Source organism: Pelodiscus sinensis, chromosome 5, assembly GCF_052426305.1.
Source record: "Pelodiscus sinensis isolate ZL-2025 chromosome 5, ASM5242630v1, whole genome shotgun sequence".
Taxonomy (NCBI): Eukaryota; Metazoa; Chordata; order Testudines; family Trionychidae; genus Pelodiscus; species Pelodiscus sinensis.
This window is the reverse complement of record NC_143056.1, coordinates 29,195,755-29,220,413: the sequence shown is the minus strand read 5'-3', so window position 1 is coordinate 29,220,413 and position 24,659 is coordinate 29,195,755. Positions and strand designations below refer to the sequence as shown.

General features: G+C 43.8%; 1 protein-coding gene across 5 annotated transcripts in view; it reads right to left on the bottom strand.

Annotated features, from left to right (window-relative positions):
- The window catches only part of ASB2 (ankyrin repeat and SOCS box containing 2), a 43,452-nt gene extending 28,844 nt beyond the window's left edge, over positions 1–14,608 (bottom strand). For 2 of the 5 annotated variants that reach the window (XM_075926662.2, XM_075926667.2), the window contains exons 1-3: positions 5,478–5,765; positions 3,652–3,744; positions 590–756 (exon numbers count right to left, since the gene is read on the bottom strand). In XM_075926662.2, the coding sequence (XP_075782777.2) occupies positions 590–756; positions 3,652–3,744; positions 5,478–5,731 (514 nt within the window). In that variant the 5' untranslated portion in view covers positions 5,732–5,765. Of the gene's footprint in view, positions 1–589; positions 757–3,651; positions 3,745–5,477; positions 5,766–13,693; positions 13,722–14,283 lie in introns of those variants that run through there. The other 3 variants (XM_075926665.2, XM_075926664.2, XM_075926663.2) reach the window with 3 other exon arrangements.
- Positions 14,609–24,659: the final 10,051 nt, after the last annotated feature.

Sequence of the window (24,659 nt, the reverse complement as noted above, 5' to 3'; positions counted from 1 at the left end):
GCTGAGGATCTAGACCACTATTTCATACCGTAAGAAACCTGGCAAGCCAACGTGGACCCAGAATAGCACAGCTATCTCTCAGCACTTAGGATCTTAGCTGTTATTTATAGCGTACAGATGGCAAACTGCTTATTCAAATGGGGTGAAATTCATACACGTGAATAAAGGGTCTTTTTGCCTGGAACTGAATGAAGGCTGGTGTGATATACTGAAATACTGAAATCTCTGTTAAAACTTTGAGATTTCAGGATTTTTCCTCTTCCTGCTTGCAATCTAGGGGACTCTATAGGGAAGTGTGAGATCTTGGCCTAGCAGCACTCAGTCTGCAGCCAGCTAGCCTATGTTAAGGTGGAGTCAGTTGTGGCTCTCTTTTTCTGGGAGCAGCCTGCTTTGTCCCCCTCTAATTTTTGGTTCTTGTGTGTTATCTAAGAAATAAAGTAGTGGTACAGTGCAACCTTTCAGCATGAGTATTTATCTGTCTCAGTGTGAATGCCATGAACATAACTTGGGGTATTTATATTTCCTTCCTACAGGCTGATATTTTTAGTTTCCCTTTCCATTTGTAATCAGTTGTTTTTATTTTACTAACCTCTTTGCAACATTTTCAGGCAGCCTTCTTGGCCATAATAGGCAGCTTCATGCAGTGGTAGCCATCCATCCTTGTTCGGCTTGGAAAGGTTCTTCCCTGATTTCATCATGTTGAGCAGGGCACTTTCATTTCCTTCCTTGATTGCTGCCACTACAGGATCCAGCTCTCTTTAAAACAGTGTTGAAAATCAATTACATATTGCAGCATTACAGTAAAGCCTTTTACAGCATCAACCAAGAAGCTCTGAGAAAGCCTAGGGCCCACTTGTGCAAACGAAAATGGTAAGATTTTGGTGTCTTTGGGGTACACTGGCTGCAGTTGACACTAGCTGTGATTTCCTCTAAAACAGTGGTTCCTAATCTGGGGTGCATGCACCCCCTGGGGGTGCGAGATGCCCTTTCTGGGGGTGCAAGACATGCCAGATTTTTATTATATATCTTAGGTTTAAAGAACTGACCTACTTCAATGATTTTTAATAAGGGGTGCGAGAACATATTTTGAGAACCAAAGGGGTGCAGGCTGCAGTAAGGTTAAGAACCACTGCTCTAAAAGATGACTTGGGATGATCAAACCTGTTCAGAAATCTCTTTCCAATGCTTTACTCCAAACTCCCACCTAACTTGCACCAAACTTTTCTGAGGTTTGAACAAGTTTGCTTAACTGTGTGCAAGAAATGAGCCTAGAAGTAGAAATGTTGAAGTACAATGAGGGATTGGTTCTTGTGGTGTTTCTGAAAAGCAGAAAGTGCTGGGAAGCTCACAAAAGGGCCTGTTCTGGGAAGATAGCTGGTCCAATTTCTAAGAAGTCAGTGATGTAGTTGAGAACAGCACTGGAACTTTTTGTGTGGTTATCTGAACTCACCTCCCCTGGAATAAAGGGGTGGGAAAAAAGCTGTCTGCCCCAATGGAACTCAGAGTGCCACACAATAAGGACGAGGAATGCTCAGCTTCAGCTTAGGCACAAAAATAAGTGGCCTGATCTTGAGAAGAATTTAACAAGTTGGATGTTTAGTTCCTTTGCAAATTAGTCTGTAGGTGTCACAATAGGAGATTCTGAGCACTGAACAGCTGTGAAAAACTGGTTCTTTTTTACGTATCTACATAGTATCTCTTGAAAATGTGCCCCTTAGCTCTTTAGAAAATCCCTAACGGCATTCCCTGAAAACCCTGCATTCGAGTGAGTAGTCTTCATTCCCATGAGTAGTTCTTTGAGTAAAATCTACTCGTGTGAGTATGGCGAATGCTGGACCAGGCCCTCATTGCTTTAGACAAGCAAACACTATGGCAGCACAAAAAGTTAAACAAGTGTCTCACTGGAGCCCTTGTGTGATTGGCCTGCAGCCCAGCTGGCCAGTATAAAAAATAAATTCTCTGCTTGGATTCTGTCAGAAACATGACAACTCTGCAGCAGGAGCATGGAAGGACCCAGGCAGGGTTTTTTTTTTAATCTGACTTTTGCAAGCTGCTCAGAACTGTTACTGCACCTCAAAGACAAGGAGCAGGTGGCTGAATTCCCACAGCAAGACCAGTGCGGGATGGGGTCAATTCTGGGTAATCCTGAGCAGACTGGCAGGAACACAAATGGTGCGGGAAGCATCTTTTCTTCCCAGCCACTCATTCAGCCTCTAGAAAGAATGATGATATTGGTTCCCTTCGAGCGAATGGAGGCTTGAAAGGGCGTGGCCATCTTAACTGGGGGTATAACCAAGGCTCCCACCCAGTCACATTCCTGCTAGCACCCAGAAGCAGGTGGGCAGGGTAATATAGGTTGCGCCTTTCTGCACTGAGCACTCTCCCCAAGGGTATGTCTACACTACCCCGCTAGTTCGAACTAGCGGGGTAATGTAGGCATACCGCACTTGCAAATGAAGCCCGGGATTTGAATTTCCCGGGCTTCATTTGCATAAGCGGGGAGCCGCCATTTTTAAAACCCCGCTGGTTCGAACCCCGTGCAGCGCGGCTATACGGGGCTCGAACTAGGTAGTTCGGACTAGGCTTCCTATTCTGAACTACCTGTACACCTCGTGGAAGCCTAGTCCGAACTACCTAGTTCGAGCCCCGTGTAGCCGCGCTGCACGGGGTTCGAACCAGCGGGGTTTTAAAAATGGCGGCTCCCCGCTTATGCAAATGAAGCCCGGGAAATTCAAATCCCGGGCTTCATTTGCAAGTGCGGTATGCCTACATTACCCCGCTAGTTCGAACTAGGAGGGTAGTGTAGACATACCCCAACACACCCTCCCAGGCTTGTGCGTAGGCAGCAGAGCTAAATGCAGACAGCATACAGGGGTTCCCACCCTTCTGAGCACTTACGCAGGCATATGGTCACAGTTTCACTTTCCCTATCTGAGCTCTCTAACTATCCAGCAGCTTCCCCAAAAGTAGCTGTACTCAGACAAGCTGGTTTCTCTCTTGCACAAGGAAGAAGCCCAGCCTGCAATGGCAGCTTCCCCCTGTGGGTAAGAGCCACAGCCTGTGAGGAGGAGCACCATGGCCCCTCTTGATAGTGTGGGAACAGATATGTTCCCCTGCACTGTACAGCTGAGGCTTACGGGGTCCTGGTGTCATTGGCCAAATGCACTGATAAGCATCAGGCATCTTCACTCAGATCTGCTGCCCCTTGACGTGTTTATGTTCTGTTTTCCAGGCTTGAACTCTTAACTCCATACAGATACGGTTAAAAATAACACCTGCCTGACTCTGTTACGATTGTGACAGAGAAGCCAGTGTGTATAAATAAACCACAACACACACCTCCCTTTTCTGCTCTCTTTCCTTCCATCTCAGTGCTGCTGAAGGATCCACAGGTGGCCAGACATACATAGAAAAATGTAGGGCTGAATTGCCCAGGAATTTCTTGGGGGGAAGAGGCAGGGAGCAGGCAAGCAGGCAGGCAGGGTGGAAAAGGGAGGAAATCAATAAGATTCCCTCCAGCAGTTCTATACATTCCTCCTGACACACATAACGCCACCACCCCCGCCTCCCAACAGCCTGCAGCTGGCTAGTGAGGGCAGACAGACAACACGGCTAGCTTGGAGCAAGACACAGTGAAACGGAGACACTTACACAGGCTGGGGGGTGATGAACAGGCTGCCATCGTATCTCCGTCTGACCCCCCGAGATGACCCCGGAGCTTGGCCTCCAGCCTGGGCTGCCAACCTGGAGTAGTGATGGCAGGAATGAAACAAAGAGAAATACTTTGAGTAGGAGAAGCAGGTCATATCCGGGCCCCTGGGTAAAGGCAGGAGCCGAAAGAGACAGAGAGAGAGAAGGAGCCTGCTGCTTGGGCTTTGAATGAAAGCAGATGGCCACGGCTTGCTCTGTGCAGAACTCAGCTGCTCTCTCAGCTCTGGATTATTTTTGGCCCACTGAGGAAGTGTCAGGGGATTTGAATGACCATATAAGACAACAGTGAGGTTAATCCCCCCCTCCCCCCCCCACACTGCACTGGAGGAAGATGCAGAGCTAGATGACATTCTTCACCTCAAGGAGAGTCTGAGAGCACAGTCAGATGAGGAAGCCTGGTGAGGGGTGGAAACAGGGTCACGAGCACTGTGCATTCAGGAACAGGCTTCATGCTGAACTTTATCCAAGGACTGCAGAGGGTCCTGGGCTGGCTGAAAACCTGGGGCCACAAATCTTCCATACCAGCCATCATAGGTGTGCCCTTGCAGAGCAGGGGAGCCCTAAGCTGCTGTGCTCAGGTGGAGACGGGAGGGCACCAAACAATATGCAAGGCAGCAGATGGCTCTCCTGTTCTAAAATCAGCAGGTGGCAAGGGATCCTTAGAGTACAGGGCCAGATCTGACAGATCTGCCCGTAACCAGTCCCATATCAGATCTCCATCTCATACCATATGATAAACAACATGCCTGGTGGAGATACTTCTGTATGGTACCTATTTGGTGAAGTACCTCCACCACATCTTGCAATACTACCGTCATCAGGATAAAATCCTGGCTCTAATGAAATCAATGGACATTTTGCCATTGACTTTAACAGTGACAAGATTTCACTCTGTATCTATAAAAGACTCATTCCACTCATCACATTGTTTGAGGGTCTGCAATAAATGTGTTATCATAAGATTACAATTAGAGCTGTCAAAAATGCACACAATATTTATCTATAAATTGTTGTTCTTTTGCAGGGTTTGAAATGCACCTTTTTATCATCATTTTTGTGGAATTATTTATTGAGCTTTTTTCCTCTTTTTTTTGAGAATGTTTCATTTTTAAAAATGAAAGCCAAGTATGTTTGCATTCTGAAATGGCAGGTTCCTGTAACTCACTGTGGGCTGCTTAAGCAGTGGCACTGAGCGTGACACTGTGTGGTACGTCTGGAGTTATTCTGGTGTACATGAGCTCACTCACAATGTGCACCTAAGTAAACAAAACTGATACTTTTTGACACCTCAGTATTGATTATATTCAAATATTTTATATACATAGTGACCTTAGCCCTATGATTTCTTTTGTCTATGGGTGGAGAATCAGAACCATTCTACATTTTTTCATAAAAATCCCGCAAGCTTCCCTTGAATAGAACTAACTTGGGACAGCGCACGATTCTCTGTGAAGCAATGCCACTGTCACCTGACTGAGAACTCATTAGGTAAGAAAAGGTTGCAGGACTGGTCTAGTTTACTGCACAGACATTAGTGGACATTCTGGCTCAAGTTCTAATGTAATGGACCATGATGTAATGCCGGAATAACGCCACTGACGCTAGTGGAATTACCCCAGTGCTACTGCAATGGAAACGAGATCAGAATTTTAAACAAATTACAAGCTTAACTATTCAAGGAGTTTCAGTGCTGTTCTGTAAAGATGGGAAGAAAACAATTTTTCAGTGTGGGCTTTATGAAGGTCCAAGCTCACTCACACACTCACCTGTGCCAAGGACTAAGCTGGTATGGCGGATTATGAGAGCAAGGGCGATTCATCGTGGGTGGCTCTCCAGGGGTTGTCATGACAGATTTCTGATGACTCTGGGCAGCTGACTGACCTGAGGGATCCTCTGTCAGACTCTGTTCTATGGCCAGTTGAATAAGCTCATCTTCAGTCATGCTGCTGTACAGACTGTACTCCTCCTGTCCTATTGTTTGTCTTTGGGCATTGGCTGGGGCAGTAATTTTTGTAGCCATCCTCTGCTTGCCTAGCACCAGGAATAAGAAGAAACTGCAAAAATTAAAATCTTGAAAATGTGCATGAGGAGAAAATACATTTTAACAAATCCTCTAGAATCAACATTTAAACGTAATGGGCCAGAGTTCTTTTTTTTTCTGTTTTTGCCCTTTTATAATAATTGAACCTCCTGCTAAATGAGAGAAGTGACTAGTGAGTAAGAGAGGCTCTTCTCCACTTCCTTCAGGTTAGGGCACTTCTGGGTAATAAGAGATAGTGGAAATCCGCCAGGGGATTAAAAGGATACTGTCAGGTTAAAAATGAATCAGAGAAAACATTCACACGTCCCCATCTGTCTTACTCATACTACCCTTTGATTATTGAAAATGAAAGTTGATGGGCCAGATCACCACCCGACGGTATAAAGCAAGATAACTGTTGATTTCAAATTAGTTAGTCCCATTTGCACTAGTTGAGGATCTGGCCTGACATGCCCTCTTCGCTCTTTACACTCTTAATGAGGTCAGCGGGAACAGCAAAAAGTGTCTCGTTAGTTTCATGCTTAAAAGAAGGTTACAGGAAGTGGGAGAAACCCAAGGAGCTGGCTGCTCAGAGGAAGTAATGCACAAGGCTGAAAAAGCAAACAGACCGTTAATGCTGCTACTCCAGTGCAAATAACTTTTCTAGCAATGGGGTTTCTAATTGGGAAACAAGAGCCAGCTGCAATTGTGCCAAAAGGGTGCTCTGGGTTGCTGAAAAGCTGATGAGTCCCTATTTCTTGTACTGAAGGTAACCAGTACAGATCTCCATCAGCTCTTCAGGATCCACAAGAGCCTCTCATGAGGGCTATTATGTGTCAGCCATTCAGCCCAATGGTTGAATCCTTTTTTATGTGCTCTCTTTGCTGTCCTATTGAAACTGACATTTGCCAAGTATTGATCATGCTGCCATAAGCAAAATAATGGGGCCCTCAAGATTGCTGTGAGGAGAGACATTTGTAAACATAAGAACCACCATATTGGGTCAGACCAAAGGTCCATCTAGTCCAGTATCCTGTCTTCTGGCTCTGGCCAACACTAGGTGCCCCCAGAGGGAGTGAACAGGTAATCATCAATGATCCCCTCCCCTTTTAACCCATTCCCACCCCTGACAAACAGAGGCTAGGGACACCATTCCTACCCATCCTGGCTAATAGACATTGATGGACCTACCATCCATGAATTTATCTAGTTCTTTTTTTAACCCTATTAAAATCCTGGTCTTCAGAACATCCTCTGGTAAGGAGTTCCACAGGTTGGCAGTGTGCTGAATGAAGTACTTCCTTTTGTTTGTTTTAAACCTGCTACCTAATAATTTCATTTAGTGTCCCCTAGTTCTTCAACTAAAGCTGTATGCAAGATCTCATAGAAGAGTATAGCCTGGGTTCTTGGGAGAGATGTCAGGTGCTGACAGTCCTGTAGCATTTCTACTGTGCTATGCACATAGGACAATGCCTACCCCTCTTGTCCCAGAGTCTCTGTTTCACACACAAACACTGCAGAGAGCCACATAACCTTTTGTTCCTCTAGACCACCTTTCATCCCCAATCAGTGACGTATCACTATGATCCCAGGAGCCTAAAATGTTTCATGTTCCAGCTATAGAATGCTACCAGTGCGCTAAACAACCTTCACAGTCTTTGTCTGTAGGGCAGAGGAGCTAGCCCCAATGCTTGTCTTTATAGTGGCCAAGGGATGCACCCAAGGCTAGAAAGACAGTCTCCAGATTTCCTTTGAGAGGTGGGATATTTTCTTCTGATTTCTGCTAAAGAAAAAAAAACCCAGTGAAACTGTCTTTGAAGCTCTTAAGGAAAATTTCAGAGCCTCAGTAAATCCTACCAAAGCAAGGAAATGTGGATTTAAGGATTCACTTATGCTGCTGTGCAAAGTTCCACTTGGTATATAACACAGACGTGCTGCCTGCACTGATCTCAGACTCCAAACAACACAGGAGCAAAAGAGGGAGAGGGCAGACATGAGAGTAGTAACCCTTGATGGTGTGATGCTGGGAGTGGTAATCTGACTCTTGAGGCTGTAGTCTGCAGCAGTTGCCTAAGTAAAAGTTTGGTACTTTATTGTTGTCTTCAGGAATAGCTGGCAGTGACTTAGGCCGGTGCTCTGGCCCCTGTGCAGCTAAGAGATCTGGGTCAAGTCGCTAAACAGCTGGTAGCTCCAGGAATGGACCCTTTCTCAGCCGCTCTGTTACCTATCCATGCTTTGATATTAGTGCCACAGACAAGACAAGCACCATGACACAGAGATTTTCCCAATGGATTTCTTAGCCACTGGGTTGGTAGAACTCCTGGCATGTTGCTCAGCTGATTTACACCCCGTCATCCACTGTGCTTGCCTGGTAGCTGATGGCTGTGTGCTGTGGATGTATGGAAATCACATGGCCTGCCTGCACATGGCAAAGTAACTGATGGAGTTTTGGATGATAGAAAGCCTCATACAACCCAGATATAAAGTAATTTTTTAGTGTCTAACTATTCCTTTTTCTTTTGTTACATCACCTGTAGAGTGTGTAACAGGGAACCCATGAGATCATGAATTTTGAGATTATTCTTATTTTGTCTCTTGCATCTTCTTTGTGGGTTAAACAATTCCACCCACTTACAATAAACCCGAATCCATATTGGTACTCTCCACTTAGCTAAATATTATGACAAGAGTCCCATCGAGTGCAGAAACAACAGTGTTGGCAGTGACTCCACCGCTGACTCATCCTGCAGAAAGAAATGGTATGCGGCCCAAAATAGAGAGGGTTTTTTAAATAATAAATCATGTTTCTCTTATCTAATTTTCAGGACCAAGGATGAGAGAGCCAAAGCCAAATTCCTGGCTTCTAAGGATTTTCAGAGAGGCCCAAAGTAACAGAAAGCAGTGGACATTCTGGTTCCTGATCAGCAAGAGCCCAGATTTAATTCTCACTCATTCCCTGTTATTTTCATGGACATCTGGAGCTCTGACAGCAAGGCCACATTTTCATCAGACAACTGTACTCTAATGCAGAGGTGTCATCAGAAGGAGGAACATTCAGCCTGTCACTAGACACAAGATACAGTGTCCTTGCTAAACAAATAAATAACAATGACCAATCCCTAAGTCATTATGGCCCAGATGTAAGTCATTTGACTTGATGTTGGGCCCTTCAGAGTGAGGTACGTGGGAGGAATCCTTTTTTCCATTCAACTCCAGCATATGGGTTGCAATAGGCTCCCTACCATTTTAAGAACACCTCTTTTGTCAGAATCTTCATGGCATTGGCTCTTCCAACCCCTGCCTGTCCCAGATGCTGCCTGTCACCATCCTATCCTCAGAAATTAGCTCTGGCACAAAGGAGTATGCACAATCTCCTGTGTAGACATGCTCATCACCCCATGTAGTGTCTTTTCATGCAGTTCAGCAGTGTCAGGAGCCCTCTGTTCCCACAACATAGGGCAGGATTTGGGCCCAGAAGGCTCTGCATAACTCTTCCTTCCTCTCTGGTTCTCATTATTCCAGTTGGCCCATCCCTTCCATCTGCTGCCCCTTCTCTATCCTTCTCAAGTTCCTGTTTGTGGCCAAGGGTTTCAGGCACAGTGACTCAAGTGAGGCCATTATTGTCCTTGTGTAGGCACCTGGAATTGCAATTCTTCCTCACTTTGAGGCACCTCCATTTTTTAAAAACTTGGTGCCATGTGTCTGCTTCCATATCGTGCCTTAAGCTTAGAACTGTCTCCCTGTTCTGTGGATCTGCAATGCCCCACCTTCATCCAAATCCTGCCTAGATACACAATTCTCCTTAGAACTAGTTATTAAAGAATCTACAATAAATCGACTAGAATCTATTAGTTTATAAAGAATATAGTCAAGAGATGTACCCCATTTTGAGACTGCTTAACAGGTGTATCTGAACTAAGTCTGTTGAGACAAGAAGCATTTATGAACCAGAGCACCCAGCCAACCTGCATTCTACTGTCAGACAAGAGCTGATAAATTATTGTTCCCTCTCGCAATGGTTTTCTGCTGTGTAGCTGAGCTGCCTTAATTTAGTGGTGAGCTATCAATAATGACTTTATGAATGTTCACTGGATTCATACGCTATAAACAGAATATTCTCTACCAACTGCAAGAGAAATTTGTGTCATCAAAACTCTTTGGGTATGTCTACACTACGGCGTTATTTCGAAATAGTTATTTCGAAATAACACGTCTACACACAAAATGCATTTCGAAATAGAGTTTGCTATTTCAAAATAGTGCGACCACACTGAGTGGATGCTGAATCTCATTTAAGGCTGGCCGGAACCAGGTCCAGCAGGGCATCAAGACAGGAGTTACTTTGTATGGCTGCTGCCTGAGGCTATCTGAGGCCTGTGCTTAAAGGGACCCCTCCGGACAGCCAGTTCACAGGTTTCCCTGCTTGCTTGCCTACCTCGATGAAGGACAGCAAAGCATTTTGTCTCTGCGTGCTCTGGTTGCCCTCACTCGGGACACCACAGCACTCTGCAACATGGAGCCAGAGCTGCCCCTGGGCACTCTGGTGCTTCTCTTGGACGCGTTGCTGTGAGCCTGGCTGCACTTTCTGCAGGAGGTCCTTCGGGGGGCTGTGAGTATCCAGGAGGCCCTACGGGAGAGCTTCCACCCTGAGGAGCACTCAGAGCCTCCCTTGTCTTCCCCACTGGGGGCTTGTGCCTCATTCCTCCATCATGCCCTTACACTTACCCCTCCCTAACCCCCCTTCCTGATGTCAAATAAAATACATGTATTTTCATGAACACAAACTCTCTTTATTTAACAAAACTGGGGGGGGGGGATGAAACTCTGGTGTGACTGGGGAAAGGAGGCGGGAGAGGGGAGAAGAAAGGGTGGGAGGGGGAAGGGGAAACCTGGGAGGAGGGAGCTGGAAGGGGAAGCAAGGGGAAGAAGTGGGAGGGGAAGCTCAGGGCTCAGGGTTGGGGATCTCACTGGACCAACTTGATTTTCATGCAGACCTGCTCCTGGATTTGCATGTGGCCTTTGGTGGCCAGGCTGGCAGCTATCCTGCCATAGACGGCCGCGTTCCTCCATGTAGTGCAGAAATCATGGACGTTGGGGGAATCCCCCCCAAACCTGAATAAGGTCCATGATCTCCACCCTGGATCAGGAAGGCGCCCACCTTCTCTGGGCCCTGGCAGGCTCCTGGTAGCTGGCAGACTGCTCCTGCGGAGCGGTGGAGGGCTGGCTGCCAGTGGCTTGCTGGCTCTTGTTTTGGGGCCACTGGGTCAGAGGCAGTGACTGCTGGCTCTGGGCTGGCAGGCTTGGAGCTGGCACAGGCACTGTGGCCAGAGTCAACCCCTTTAAGGGCTCTGGGGAGGGGGGAGGGAGAGGAGTGTTCTTGGTTGAGGCTGGAGTGGCCACCAGGGCACCCTGGGAAATCTGGAGGCCCCCTATTTCAATATTAGTATCTACACGGCACTTATTTCAAAATAGCTATTTCGAATTTGGCGTTATTCCTTGTGGAATGAGGTTTACCAATAAGCACTCCGCTATTTCGAATTAATTTTAAAATAGCGGTTTGGCTATGTAGACGCTAGTAAAGTAACAGCCGTTATTTTGAAATAACTTTGCTGTGTAGACATACCCTCTGTGACTAAGAATGCTTGAACCAAGGTAGTTAAAATAAGAACCAACTCAAACAATCTCCTCACACTGAAAATGAATATTGCTTATAGGTTTAAAAATACTGGATTAACTCTTACAATGACTGCACTGTATTGGGATCTGAACTTTTGAATGTCCCCCAAACTCCCAACAACATTAGGAATCACACAAGAGCCTGCACTCACTCAATTAGGCTGAACCTATTGTGCCTGATAGGAACAGAACCCGGACATTGAGGAGTTTTGCTCATCACTATTCATTACCAAAACCCATTGCTTCTTCTCTGAATTGCTTTGTTACTGATCTCTCTTTGCATTATACCATTTCACTGACTGTGCTATAATTTAATATCCCAGTCTAAGAAGTCTCAGAGGGGTAGTCATGTTAGCCTGTATCTGCAAAAATAACGAGGAGTCCTGTGGCACCTTAAAGACTTAACAGATTTATTTGGGCATAAGCTTTTGTAAGTAATAACCATGAAGTTACAACCTAGAGAAGTGGTTTTTATCCCTGAAAGCTTATGCCCAAATAAATGTGTTAGTCTTTAAGATGCCACAGGATTCCTCATTGTTTTTTTTAAGTCTAACAATATCCTCCTGGGTGTAAATTCACAGCCATCTCCACATAGGTTTCCTCCTATGTGGCATAGGCAAACCTCCAGCTTGCTAAGTATTCTTCTTTTTATTGCATTGGCTTCAGTGAAAGTTTGCCTAAGTCACTGAAGTTCAGACCCATAACATACACGGATATGTCAAGTTTATACACAGACAAAACTATATGGTAAGGGATGAAGTGCTAGCATTGGGAAGGAGTGAAAGGGAAAAGCAGGGCGAAAACAGCAAGAAGGGTAGCATGTAAAGGGCCAATGAGTGGGCAGCAGAGGTAACACTCAACCGGCTACTGCCTGCTACCTGCCCACACTCACCAGCCACTGCAGCTTGCAGTGTACAGCCAGCACAAACCAGAAATGCCACTGGGGAGGCTGGGGGGAGAGAGAAGGGAAGGGGAGGGGCTGCTGGTCAAGAGTCTACACATAATGAGAGCTATGCTGATTGACCAGCAGGGGGAGCAGCTGACCTTGCACACTGTATCTGTGCCCCTCCACCAGTCTTGCACACACAGGACCTATTGTCAGACACTGGACCTCCCCCCCCCAACTCAACCCCTGGTGAGCAGGCAGCTGGTGAGCAGGGATCTGGCCAGCAGCAGGAACTACCAGTACTAATCGTGGGAGAGACAGAAAAAAATGGGGCAATTTGTCCATTTTTAAGAAAAAGTCAGGACATCTGCTCTATTAATAAAATAAATAATAATAATAATAATAATAATAGTACAGGAAGTAAAAAGTTGGTCATTAACTTCTTGAGCCAGAGTTCAGTCCAATTAGTGACTAAATATCACAATTTATATGAAACAGCAGCCCTCCTCCCCCCTTCCCACTCCAATGCACTTCCCATAAAACAGTGTATCAAGACTGCCAGTTCCTGTTCAAAAGATTCATGGAAGCAGCATTAAGGCTTACCATTCCAGAAGGTGACAGTAGGTTATGGACAATGAAGAGGTCATTAAAAAACTGTGCAGGGAATCTTGCCTTGGTATTGATTTCACCGTGCTCAACTTGTAGGGAGATACAGAATTTCAGTTTCTGTGGTTTATGCTTCATTAAATGTCAAAGACTTAAGGATGATTTTCTTCATTTACTATTTCTTTCTCTCTTGGTTTTTAGGCCCCAGTTCAGCAAACACTTCCATACATACTTAACTTTACATATAAAGTCATCAAGACACCCCCTATATGCAAAATTACACATGTTTTTGCAGTGTCGAAGCCATAACTTGTGTCTTTAGGTCAGCATGTTTGGGGCCAGGGTTGAAGTCTATGGAGCTACACTGATTTACACTAATTAAGGATCTGGCTTTTTTGGGGAGAGGAAGGTAGCCGTCAAACCTCTGCAATTTTCCCAGTGAATATGGCAGTTTTCTGTTAAGAATATCATGGGTTTTTTAAACAATGGAAAGATTTTCCATTTGAAAACATTCAGAACTCTCATGCTTAGAGGAACAACAAACAATATAGGTCAGCAGCAGCAGCCAAATATATTTTTGCAATAACGGTTGATGCAAGCCGGTCAAGTTATACCACGATGCTGAATAAAGCAACTATAGGCTTCCAGATGGAACTTTCCAAGTAAACAAATCCAGTCCAGCCCCAGCTGTCAGAACATGTCTAACTGTTTATGAAGTAAGCTTGGCATATCTCACATTGTGCAGAATCATGATTTGATGGCAAACTTTTTGATGCAAAGGGTTTATTTCTTACCAAATTGGATCCATCAGTACAGAGTTAACTGCAGTAACAATTGCAAATATATAAATGAACGGAACCATTTGCTAATATAATTTTGCTAATACTCTATATCTGGTACATGGCATGCACTTTACAGTATCCTAAATATGTAATAACATCAGCAACTATTTTTCATGTGCTGCCGTAGAAACATGACATGCAAATATTCCAAGTGCACATTCTCCACATAAAGGAAAAGTAAATAAACCATGCAACTATGTCTTTTCCCACCATTTTCAAATTAAATTTAACTGAGTGTTTTAAAAAGACTAGGTTAATTGACAAAAAGCTATACGAGTAAGTATTTGCACAAATTATAACCATTTAATAGTAGGGTTGCCAGATGGTTTCAACAAAAATACTGGACACACTTGACATTACATCACAATCTACATTACATCTTATTTTGAAAATACCGGACATTTATATTTTCTCATTTATATTTTCTCAATTTGTTTCCTGAACAGAAAGCTCAAATTCTTGACTGCCCGTTTCAAAACTGGACACCTGGCTACCCTATTTAATAGATTCTGCATAAGATAAGTAAATTACCATTGCATTACCTGATGGTTTCTGAAACAAAACAATAATGCTGCAAAGAGTTCTCCTCTTGGGTAAGTCTCAGTACAGAAAATCCCCTTCAGTTTTCATGTCTCTCCTTTCCCTGGGTGCACTGATGTACTGCAGGGCAGCTTTAAAATGCTCTCTCTTTGAAGGCTGTAGTTTATTTCTGGATCACCCCATGATCAACGATTACCAGCCAAAATATAACTTGTTCTGAATCTCAGATTTCCTGCTTGAGGATACACTGGAGAAACTTTTACCCATCCTAAAGTTCTACTTTGTTGCTTTAATTTGAAGAACTTCACTTCATCAAGCATCCTGTAGCTAAGTGACACAAGGCTGACCTTTCTATTACATCATTATTTATTGTGCTTGACAAGTAGACCATATATGGATATGTTTCTGAAACTTAAAGGAAAAAATTGAAATATATTTTTGATATAAAGTATGTGGTCTTGGAAAGTTTCACTTAAGTTGGGGAAAAGCTACAGGCAGATTTTCTACTGTACCTGCTTTTTCTGCAGCTGCTGCTGCATAAACAGAATGGGACAAACATAACAGTGAGTGCTGGCTGACATTTTACAGTGCTTATGTATTTTAAGGCTACGAGAATTTATGAAGCTTGAGTCTTTAGAACTTCTAAGATATTACAAAAGCACTTGTGAAATGATCCCACATAATATTCCACAAACATTCACTACAAAGAAAGAACTTCTTTAAGCTGTATGAGAACATGAAAGGAAAGCTCCATTCCCTAGACAATTTAAGGCCAATGTTTGTGACATGGTAGCCATGTACCACATGGTGGCCTTTAGAGCAAGTTGGTCAAGGAGTAAATAATATTGGTCCAGGTGGAGTCTAAAAGAAGAGCAGGGGGACTGAAAATTACCAGGTAAGGGTGGCAGGGTGCCCTGCCCCTTTAAGAGCTAGGAAACATAACACCAGTCAGTCTCATTCAGTTAGCCCCACTCTGCCACAGCTGGGCAGGATGTGGGACTTATAAGAAAGTCCACCAGGGGGAGCTGATTGAGGTGAGGAAGAGTATAAATTGAATATGCCTGCCTGTGGAAGAGATCCAGAGGTGAGTAGGGCGTCTTGTCATTGGAAGCCCTCTGGGAAAACAGGTGTGGCTGTTTGATTTCTTATATAGTAAAAGCCCAGGGAAGGATCTGAAGTGAGTCTTGGGCCAGAAACAAATGAGACCTCAGGTTTGCCTGGGCCTATTGCGGATCCCTGGAACTATGGGGTAGTGAAAAAGACTGTTCACAGACCCTAGTGAAAAGGCTGTACAGAACCTCTGCAGTGAAGAAGAAGAAGTAGGAAAGTGGTGTACAGTGATACAGAGGAAGTAATGTTTACAGGTCTGAGGTAAGACCTGGGGACCTTGGTACCTCAGAAGAGCTGGGACTAAATGTGATTAATCAGAGGGCTAAATTGCTGAATTAGCATAGAAGGCATTGGTAGAGTGGAATTGTAGAAGACCAAGAGGAAACTGAGGTAAAGGTGCCATAATTCCTCCCTGGGTTAAAAAGAGCTGCTTTAGCACAGTGGATCATGCAATAACATGTATAAATGAATAAACATCTGTAGGTTTGCTGGAAGAAGAAAACAACCACTTGCTTGAGCGAAGGAGGGTAACTAATTATTTGTCCAGAAGATGCCCAGTTGCAATGAACAGTGGAGAAGAGGTGTGATATGAAATCAGCTGATACCAACACTCCTTCTCCCTGAACTTACCAGGTTGGTTTCACTGGTTAAATGGAGGGCAAGCTCATGGTGGATGCCTCTCTTCTCCATTTGAGAGAACTTTGTCGCACCTCAGTCTGATGCCAGAGCACAACTACTCATCACACCAGTGCTCAGCAAGGTGGCCTGAGAGAGATCCACCAGATTAATACTGCTTCCTCCATCCAGTCTTTCTGCTCTTCTTTTAGACCCCTTCTGCATCAGAGTCACTCCTCCATGACCAATTTGCTCAGGTGTGACATAGATGGCCATTACATCATGCATCCTCCTTCTAAACTGCCTGGTGAATGTCTGTCCTTCACGACAGTGTGATGTCCCTGCCATTCTTTTTTTCAATCCACATTTAAGGTATTCCACCACTTTGGGTGGCAGCCAAAGGAGCAATTGCTGCAGTGACCCCTAGATTGAGAATCTTGTACACCTTTGAAAATCATCTCAGTTACCCCTTCTCTGCATGTAAACATAACCGTCTCTGAGCTATTTTTAACCACTGTTCATTTAACATGTCGAGCCTTTTCCTCCTTCCCTTCCCTCCTCCCCCCCCCCCCCCCCCCCCCCCCACAATACTGCTCTGCTGCTAGTTTCTTGGGCTCTAACACTGCCATCAGATCCACTTGGCTGAGTCCCACTGAGTTCAATGAAACCATCCCTGCACTAATTCAAGCTTATGCCTAAGTGCTTGGCTGAGTTGGGGTCAGAGAGCTCCATACCTTGCAAGATTGAGCATTTCATTAGACAATGGTATGAAGGCCAGATTGTGGTTCCAAGATGCACATGAGGAAAGGACCTTTTATGTGCCAGTGTTGTCTACCTGCAGAAACAGGGCAGCATTGCCTCTGTGGCTTGCCTCATGCACCTTGTGGAGTCTGCACTGTGGTTTCTGGGGTCTGTGAGGGGTGATGCAGTGAGAAGGCTGGGAGGAAGGGAAGGAAGTGGGGTGGGGCAAGGCAGGGTAGGACTTGTTTCATACACCATCAGAGTTGTGCTGCCCTGGAATGCAAGAAGGATGACCCACAAGGGAAGCAGAGGTACAGGGCCTCCCAACCATTGGTTGTGGACTGCCATTACCTTTGGTCCATATAATCTCAGGCACTTGTAGGCAAATGGTGAGTTCATGAGGGACAGGACAATGGGACTCAAAGCTCCATTGCCTAAGGGGGGGGGCAAATCAGCTGTTAGAACTGTCTCAGAACTCCCTTGCAGAACAGTGGTAGGAACAATGGCTTTGAAAATGTGTCTAAAGGTTTGTAAAAATGTATTCACCTGGAGGGGGGTTTAAAATGTAGCATTTGGGCCTTCCTGCTAGGCCCCTTTGACCTCTATATTTTGAGCAATGTAATTTTGCTGCACTTTGTCAGCAGTGACCTTTCCCAAAGATACAGAGTCTGGGAGGGAGTTCTGACCTGGGGCAGGGAAGTGCAGAAGGCTTGGATGGTGACCTGGTGGAGGGAGTTGGGGGGCAGGAGGGGCTGGGGTGCCAGAGGTAGGCTCTGGCTGGGAGGCACTTACCTAAGCCAGCAGCCTTGCAGCACCCCCCAAGGCAGACTGGGCTCCCTTCCTGCTGCAGCCCCAGATCACTTTGAACAGAAGGTTTGTTCCCTCCACTTGGCTCTCAGCTCTGGGAAGGGAAAGAGGCTTGTGCTGACCCCCCCCAGCCCCAGGCCAATGTTTCAGTTCCCATTGGCTGGTTGTTTCCAGCCAATAGGAGCTGAGAGATTGGCTGGGGTCAATTCCTATTGGCCGGCTGTTTCCAGCCTATAGGAGCTGAGTATTGGGCTGGGGGCTGAGAGATCACAGGAAGCCTACCCTTCCCTGCATAACAGAGAGCCATACAGACTGTGCTTTAAATTACAGCAACTGTGTGCCTGAGGGTTCCAGCAGGGTGGCTTGTGGGGCCACATCCAGTGGATTAGTGGGCTGGATCCAGCCCCTGGGCCGTATTTTGCCCAGCCCTGATGTAAACAAAATAGGAGTCTTCCTTTCACATCCTGGGTATATATTAATAAATGAAAGAACCTGGCAGCCTGGGCAGATATTCACAGTTGTATGAAGGTCTTTTGCTTTCCTTAAATCCCTCCAGTACAGCTGAAGGCAGGGTTTTATCTGGGATGATAGTTCCTGAGTATTTTCCTATAATGAAGAATGATTTTATAATTAAAGATCAGGACTGGGCATCATGAGAACTGGGTTCTATTCCCAGATCACTGAAGCCTTCTGCAAGCACTCTGTGCCTCAGTTTCCCCATTTGCAAAATGCAAATAGTGGCTCCTACTTATCTCACAGGAGTGTCTAGGACTCAGTTCTGAGATCTTATTGATGTGAACCCAATATGACTATTTTTGTTTCCTTGGATGAAGTACTAATGTACATAGATACACTTTATATATTTTTCAATAAAAACTATAGGCCTGTCAACACATTCAAAGCATAGTAATAATCACAACTGTAGAAGATTCATTAATATTTTTCCCCAAAGACACATCCAGTTGTGCAACTTTTTAATGCTTATTTTCAAGATCCTTCCAAAAGATTACAAAATGTCACCAGCAAAAATAAATACATAAAGCCATATCCTTTTCTGGACTGCTTTCAGACAGGGTGTTGCACATTAATATTGATTTGTTTCACTATACATAGAAAAACACAGAAGTGGATTAAGGTCTCATGAATACAGTGCATAGAGGGGAAGCGGAGTTTGAGGGAAAAAAAGAGAAGACCCTGGGAAAATGTGCTAAATGAAAACAGTTTCCTTTTCTTACTTCTCCAAAAGTAGCCAGCAGTAGGGTACATCTGCACAGCAGTGTTATTTTGGAATAACTGACGTTATTCCAAAATCACACAGTCTGCATCTGCAATACAAGCAGTTATTTCTACATAATGTCAAAATAATGTTGACCTGGAGGGCTTCTCACTCTGACTCTTGTAACCCTCATTTTATGAGGAGTAAGGGAAGTCAGAGGAAGAGTGTTCTTCTTTGAACTTCCTGTTGTATAGACAGTGCCAAAAGCTAAAATAAGCTATTTCGACTTAAGCTATGCAATTGACGTAGCTGACATTGCATAGCTTATTTTAGCTTTAGCCCTGCCACGTAGATGTGCCCATAGCTTCTAAATACAGCTTTAACCTTTGCTTTTAAGTTTAGATTTGCTTGCAAGCTCACCTTCCCCTTGTTCTAAGGAATCAGTTCTTTAGTTTCTTTGGGCCTTCTTTGTTACCCATATCCACTAGTGTGGACAAAGCTATAAAACAAGTGCAGAAACTAAATTCATGCATGTAACCCAAGGAGACTAGAAAACATATTTTTCAACTGATTCTATTTGTAAAGTCAACAAATAGAAATATTTTTGCTTTCTCATTATTAGAAACCAGCATGTGCAAATGAATACAAACATATCATGTACTCTTCCCTTTCAGTAGTGCACTGGTATTAATGATGCCTAAATTCTTCTACTCTCAAGAACTTGAATCAGATGGGTTCAGATACCATCAAGAAAGCAAAAATGTATTGAATAGATGCAACAGATTAACTGTGCCTAATGGACACTGATTCCAATAGGTAACCTAATCACTTCATTTCAGCTGGCCATTCAGACCTGGTAGTTCTCTATCATTTGCAGAAAGTGGGTGTTAAAAAGAAATAGGGAATATGGCTGCAAGAAGATTCAGCTAACTGGACCTCTTACATTATGCATTTGCAGGGCAGCTGTTTAATTGGGTTTTCTGCTTGACCTGAATTTCTTACAGCACATTAAAACAGAGCATTTGCCATGTTAGCATCTCTACCATAGTCCACAGTGATATTCTGGTTACCTAGCATGTGACTCTGTTCACAGGCAACACAGAGCTTTTCTAAGCTTTTGCTCAATTTTCAATTAAAATTCATCATGGATGTCGTAGTTCACAGTCATCTTTATCAAAATTTGGTGCAATTCCTGCCCACCTGGATGTTAATGTCACAATTTCCACAGATGTCAGTGGGGAGTGGCATTCCACTCCTGACTTTATATGGTGTCCAGGGAAGGAGACCATTAACCCATCATGGCAGCTGGGGGTAGAGAAGGCAGAAGGGTGAAGGGCAGGAGCTATACAAGGCATCACTGTGGCTATGTCTATACTACAAGATTATTTCAAAATAACTCCCAAAATAACTATTTCAAAATAGTGCATCCACACTACAGTGAATCCTCAAAATTAGTCTGAGGCAGGCTCCCTTAGGATGCATCTACACTGCACCGGTAGCTCCAAATAAGCTACACAATTTGAGCTACGCAAATTGCGTAGCTTATTTCAAGCATATTTCAAAATAGCTTATTTTGAAATTTGGTGCTGTCTATACAGCACCAAATTTTGAAATAGAGCACTATTCCAAAACATCCTTTAATATTCATGGAACGAGGTTTACAGGGATGACAGAATTATTTCAAAATAATGGGCTTGTTTAAAAGATGTGGAATAGCCATTTTGGGATACCAAGGGTATCCCGAAATAGCATTGCTGTGTAGATGTACTCTTAATGAGGAAGTGCTACCTTGACTTAGACCCCGGAAGCACTAGGGAATAATTACTTGGAATGACTCTAGGGAGTAGTTATTTTGAAATACAGCAGCTATTTCAAAATATCAGTTTGGATATAGGTGTTATTTCGCTAAAGCAAATCCATTATTTTGAAATTCTGTGTGGATGCTCATCTTGTTTCAAAATAAGGGTAATTATTTCAAAATAACTCTATAGTGTAGACATGTTAGAGCTAGGAACACAACTCAGGAGCTGTACAACAAACCATTCTTCTTTCTACACACATATGCTGCTATTAAAATTCCATCAAATTAACAAGGGGACAAGAATTTCAGTAGGAAAGAAATTGAAGCCACCTTCTCCTATCACAGGGGTGGACTGAGAAGTGATTGCTTTAGCCATGCTTATGTGATGGTGACAGTGAGACAGCAGCACTTAGAGTATGTCTAGACTACATGGGTCTGTTGACAGAGCCATGTAAACTAGTTTACCCGACATAGTTAATGAAGCAGGAATTTAAATAATCCCCGCATCGTTAAAATAAAATGGCCACTGCGCTGTGCCGACAATCAGCTGATCTGGCACAGCGCGGGAGTCTAGACACGGATCGGTCGACAAGGGAAGCCTTTGTCGCCTGCTCTCTTATGCCTCATGAAACAAGGTTTACAGGAGCAGTCGACAAAGGCTTCCCTTGTCAACTGATCCGTGTCTAGACTCCCACGCTGTGCTGGATCAGCTGATTGTCAGCACTGCATGGTGGCCATTTTTATTTTAATGAAGCGGGGATTATTTAAACCCCTGCTTCATTGACTATGTTGGGTAAACTACTTTACATGGCTCTGTCGACAGAGCCATATAGTCTAGATATACCCTTACGTGTGAGGCTGCTTGTTGTCTTTTTTTAGCTGAGATATACAGAAGGTCAGACTAACTGATCTGGAGTTCCCTTTCTGACCTTAAACTCTATGACACTTCTAATAAAAAAAGATGTGTGATATTAAATATGCCAAGGTATGAGTAATCACTAAGATATGTCTAAAGCATATATTATTTCTTCGTGGCTCTGCTATGTAAGACCCAAGTGCTGCAAAGTCATTCAATCCTTCCAGCCCCACCAATTCCTCTAGTCAGCTCAGAATTAGAGCTGGTGATTTTTCAGTTCAGTGGCAATTTTTTAAAAAAATATTCATTTCTGGTTGAATGAAATGTTTTAAATGTAGCAAGAAATCATAGAATATTAGAACTGGAAGGGACCTTGAGAGGTCATCAAGTCCAGTCCCTTGCCCTCATGGCAGGACCCAGTACTCTCTAGACCATCCCTGATAGAAATTTATCTAACCTACTCTTAAATATCTCCACAAATGGAGATTCCACAACCTCCCTGGGCAATTTATTCCAGTGTTTAACCACCCTGACAGTTAAGAACTTTTTCCTAATGTCCAACCTAAACCTCTCTTGCTGCAGTTTAAGCCCATTGCTTCTCGTTCTATCCTCAGGGGCCAAGATAAACATGTTTTCTCCCTCCTCCTTATGACACCCTTTTAGATATCTGAAAACTGCTATCATGTCCCCCCTCAATCTTCTCTTTTCTAAACTAAACAAACCCAATTCCTTCAGTCTTCCCTCATAGGTTATGTACTCTAGACGTTTAATCATTCTCGTTGCTCTTCTCTGGACCCTCTCCAATTTCTCCACATCTTTCTTGAAATGCGGTGCCCAGAACTGGACAGAATAGTCCAACTGAGGCCTAATCAGCACAGAGTAGAGTGGAAGAATGACTTCTTGTGTCTTGCTCACAACACACCTATGAATGCATCCTAGAATCATGTTTGCTTTTTTTGCAACAGTGTCACACTGACTTATATTTAGCGTGTAGTACACTATAGCCCCTAGATCCCTTTCTGCCGTACTCTTTCCTAAACAGTCACTTCCCATTCTGTATGTGTGAAACTGATTGTTCTTTCCTAAGTGGAGCACTTTGCATTTGTCCTTATTAAACTTCATCCTGTTTATCTCCGACCATTTCTCCAATTTGTCCAGATCATTTTGAATTATGACCCTATCCTCCAAAGCAGTTGCAACCTGTCCCAGCTTGGTATCATCTGCAAACTTAATAAGCATACTCTCTATACTGATATCTAAATCGTTGATGAAGCTATTGAACAGAACCAGTCCCAAAACAGACCCCTGCAGAACCCGACTTGTTATACCTTTCCAGCAGGATTGTGAACCGTTAATAACTACTCTCTGGGAATGGTTATCCAGCCAGTTATGCACCCACCTTATAGTAGCCCCAAATAAGTTGTATATGCCTAGTTTATTGATAAGAATATCTTGCGACACCGTATCAAATGCCCTACTAAAGTCTAGGTAAACCACGTCCACCGCTTCTCCCTTATCTACAAGGCTCATTATCCTATCAAAGAAAGCTATCAGATTGGTTTGACATGATTTGTTCTTTACAAATCCATGCTGGCTGTTCCCTATCACCTTAGTATCTTCCAAGTGTTTGTAGATTTCCTGAATTACTTGCTCCATTATCTTTCCTGGCTCAGAAGTTAAACTGACTGGTCTATAGTTTCCTGGGTTGTTTTTATTTTCCTTTTTATAGATGGGTACTATATTTGCCCTTTTCCAATCTTCTGGAATCTCTCCTGTCTTCCATGATTTTCCAAAGATGATAGCTAAAGGCTCAGATACCACTTCTATCAGCTCCTTGAGTATTCTAGGATGCATTTAATCAGGCACTGGTGACTTGAAGTCATCTAACTTTTCTAAGTGATTTTTAACTTGTTCTTTTTTTTATTTTATCTTCTAAACCTATCCCCTTCTCACTAACATTCACTGTTAGTCATTCCTTCATCAGACTTCTTGGTGAAGACCGAAACAAAGAAGTCATTAAGCATCTCTGCCACTTCCAAATTTCCTGTTATTGTTTCTCCCTCCTCACTGAACAATGGGCCTACCCTGTCCTTGGTCTTCCTCTTGCTTCTAGTATATTTATAGAATGTCTGCTTGTTTCCCTTAATGCCTGTAGCTAGTTTGAGCTCGTTTTGTGCCTTTGCCATTCTCATCTTGCCTCTGCATTCCTGTATTGTTCGCCTTGTAATTTGTCCTAGTTTCCATTTTTTATGACTCCTTTTTTTATTTTTAGATTATGCAAGATCTCCTGGTTGATCCAAGGTGGTCTTTTGCCATATTTTCTATCTTTCCTACGCAGCAGAATAGCTTGCTTTGGAGCCCTTAATAATGTCCCTTTGAAAAACTGCCAACTTCCCCTCAGTCTTGCTTCCCATGGAAGCAAGCTCTCTGAGCTTACCAAAATCTGCCTTCCTGAAATCCATTGTCTCTAATTTGCCGTTCTCCCTTCTACCATACCTTAGAATCATGAACTCTGTGATTTCACGATCACCTTCACCCAAGCTGCCTTCCACTTTCAAATTCTCAATCAGTTCCTCCCTATTTAATATCAAATCTAGAACCGCTTCCCCCCAATAGCTTTTTTCAACCTTCTGAAATAAAAAGTTGTCTTCAATGCAGTCCAAGAACTTACTAGATAGTCTGTGCCCCACTGTGTTAGTTTCCCAACATATATCTGGATAGTTGAATTCCCCCATCACCACGAAATCCTGAACTTCGGATGATTTTGTTAGTTGTTTAAAAAAAGCCTCATCCACCACTTCGGCCTGGGTAGATGGCCTGTAGTAGACCTCTAGCATGACATCATCCTTGGTTTTTTTTACCCCCTTTTAGCCTAACCCAAAGACTCTCAACACCTCTGTCTCCTATGTCCATCTCCACCTCAGTCCAAGTGTGTACATTTTTAATATACAAGGCAACACCTCCCTTTTTTCCCTGCCTGTCCTTCCTGAGTAAGCTGTACCCTTCTATACCAATATTCCAATCGTGTGTATTATCCCACCAAGTCTCTGTGGTGCCAGCAATGTCATAGTTGTATTTATTTATTAGCAATTCCAGTTCTTCCTTCTTATTACCCATACTTCTTGCATTTGTATATAGGCATCTAAGATACCTGATTTGATCTTGCCTTCCAGTTCTGCCTTGTCCCGCCTTTCTCTCTGCTATTATAGCCCATATTCCCTCCCATTTTCAA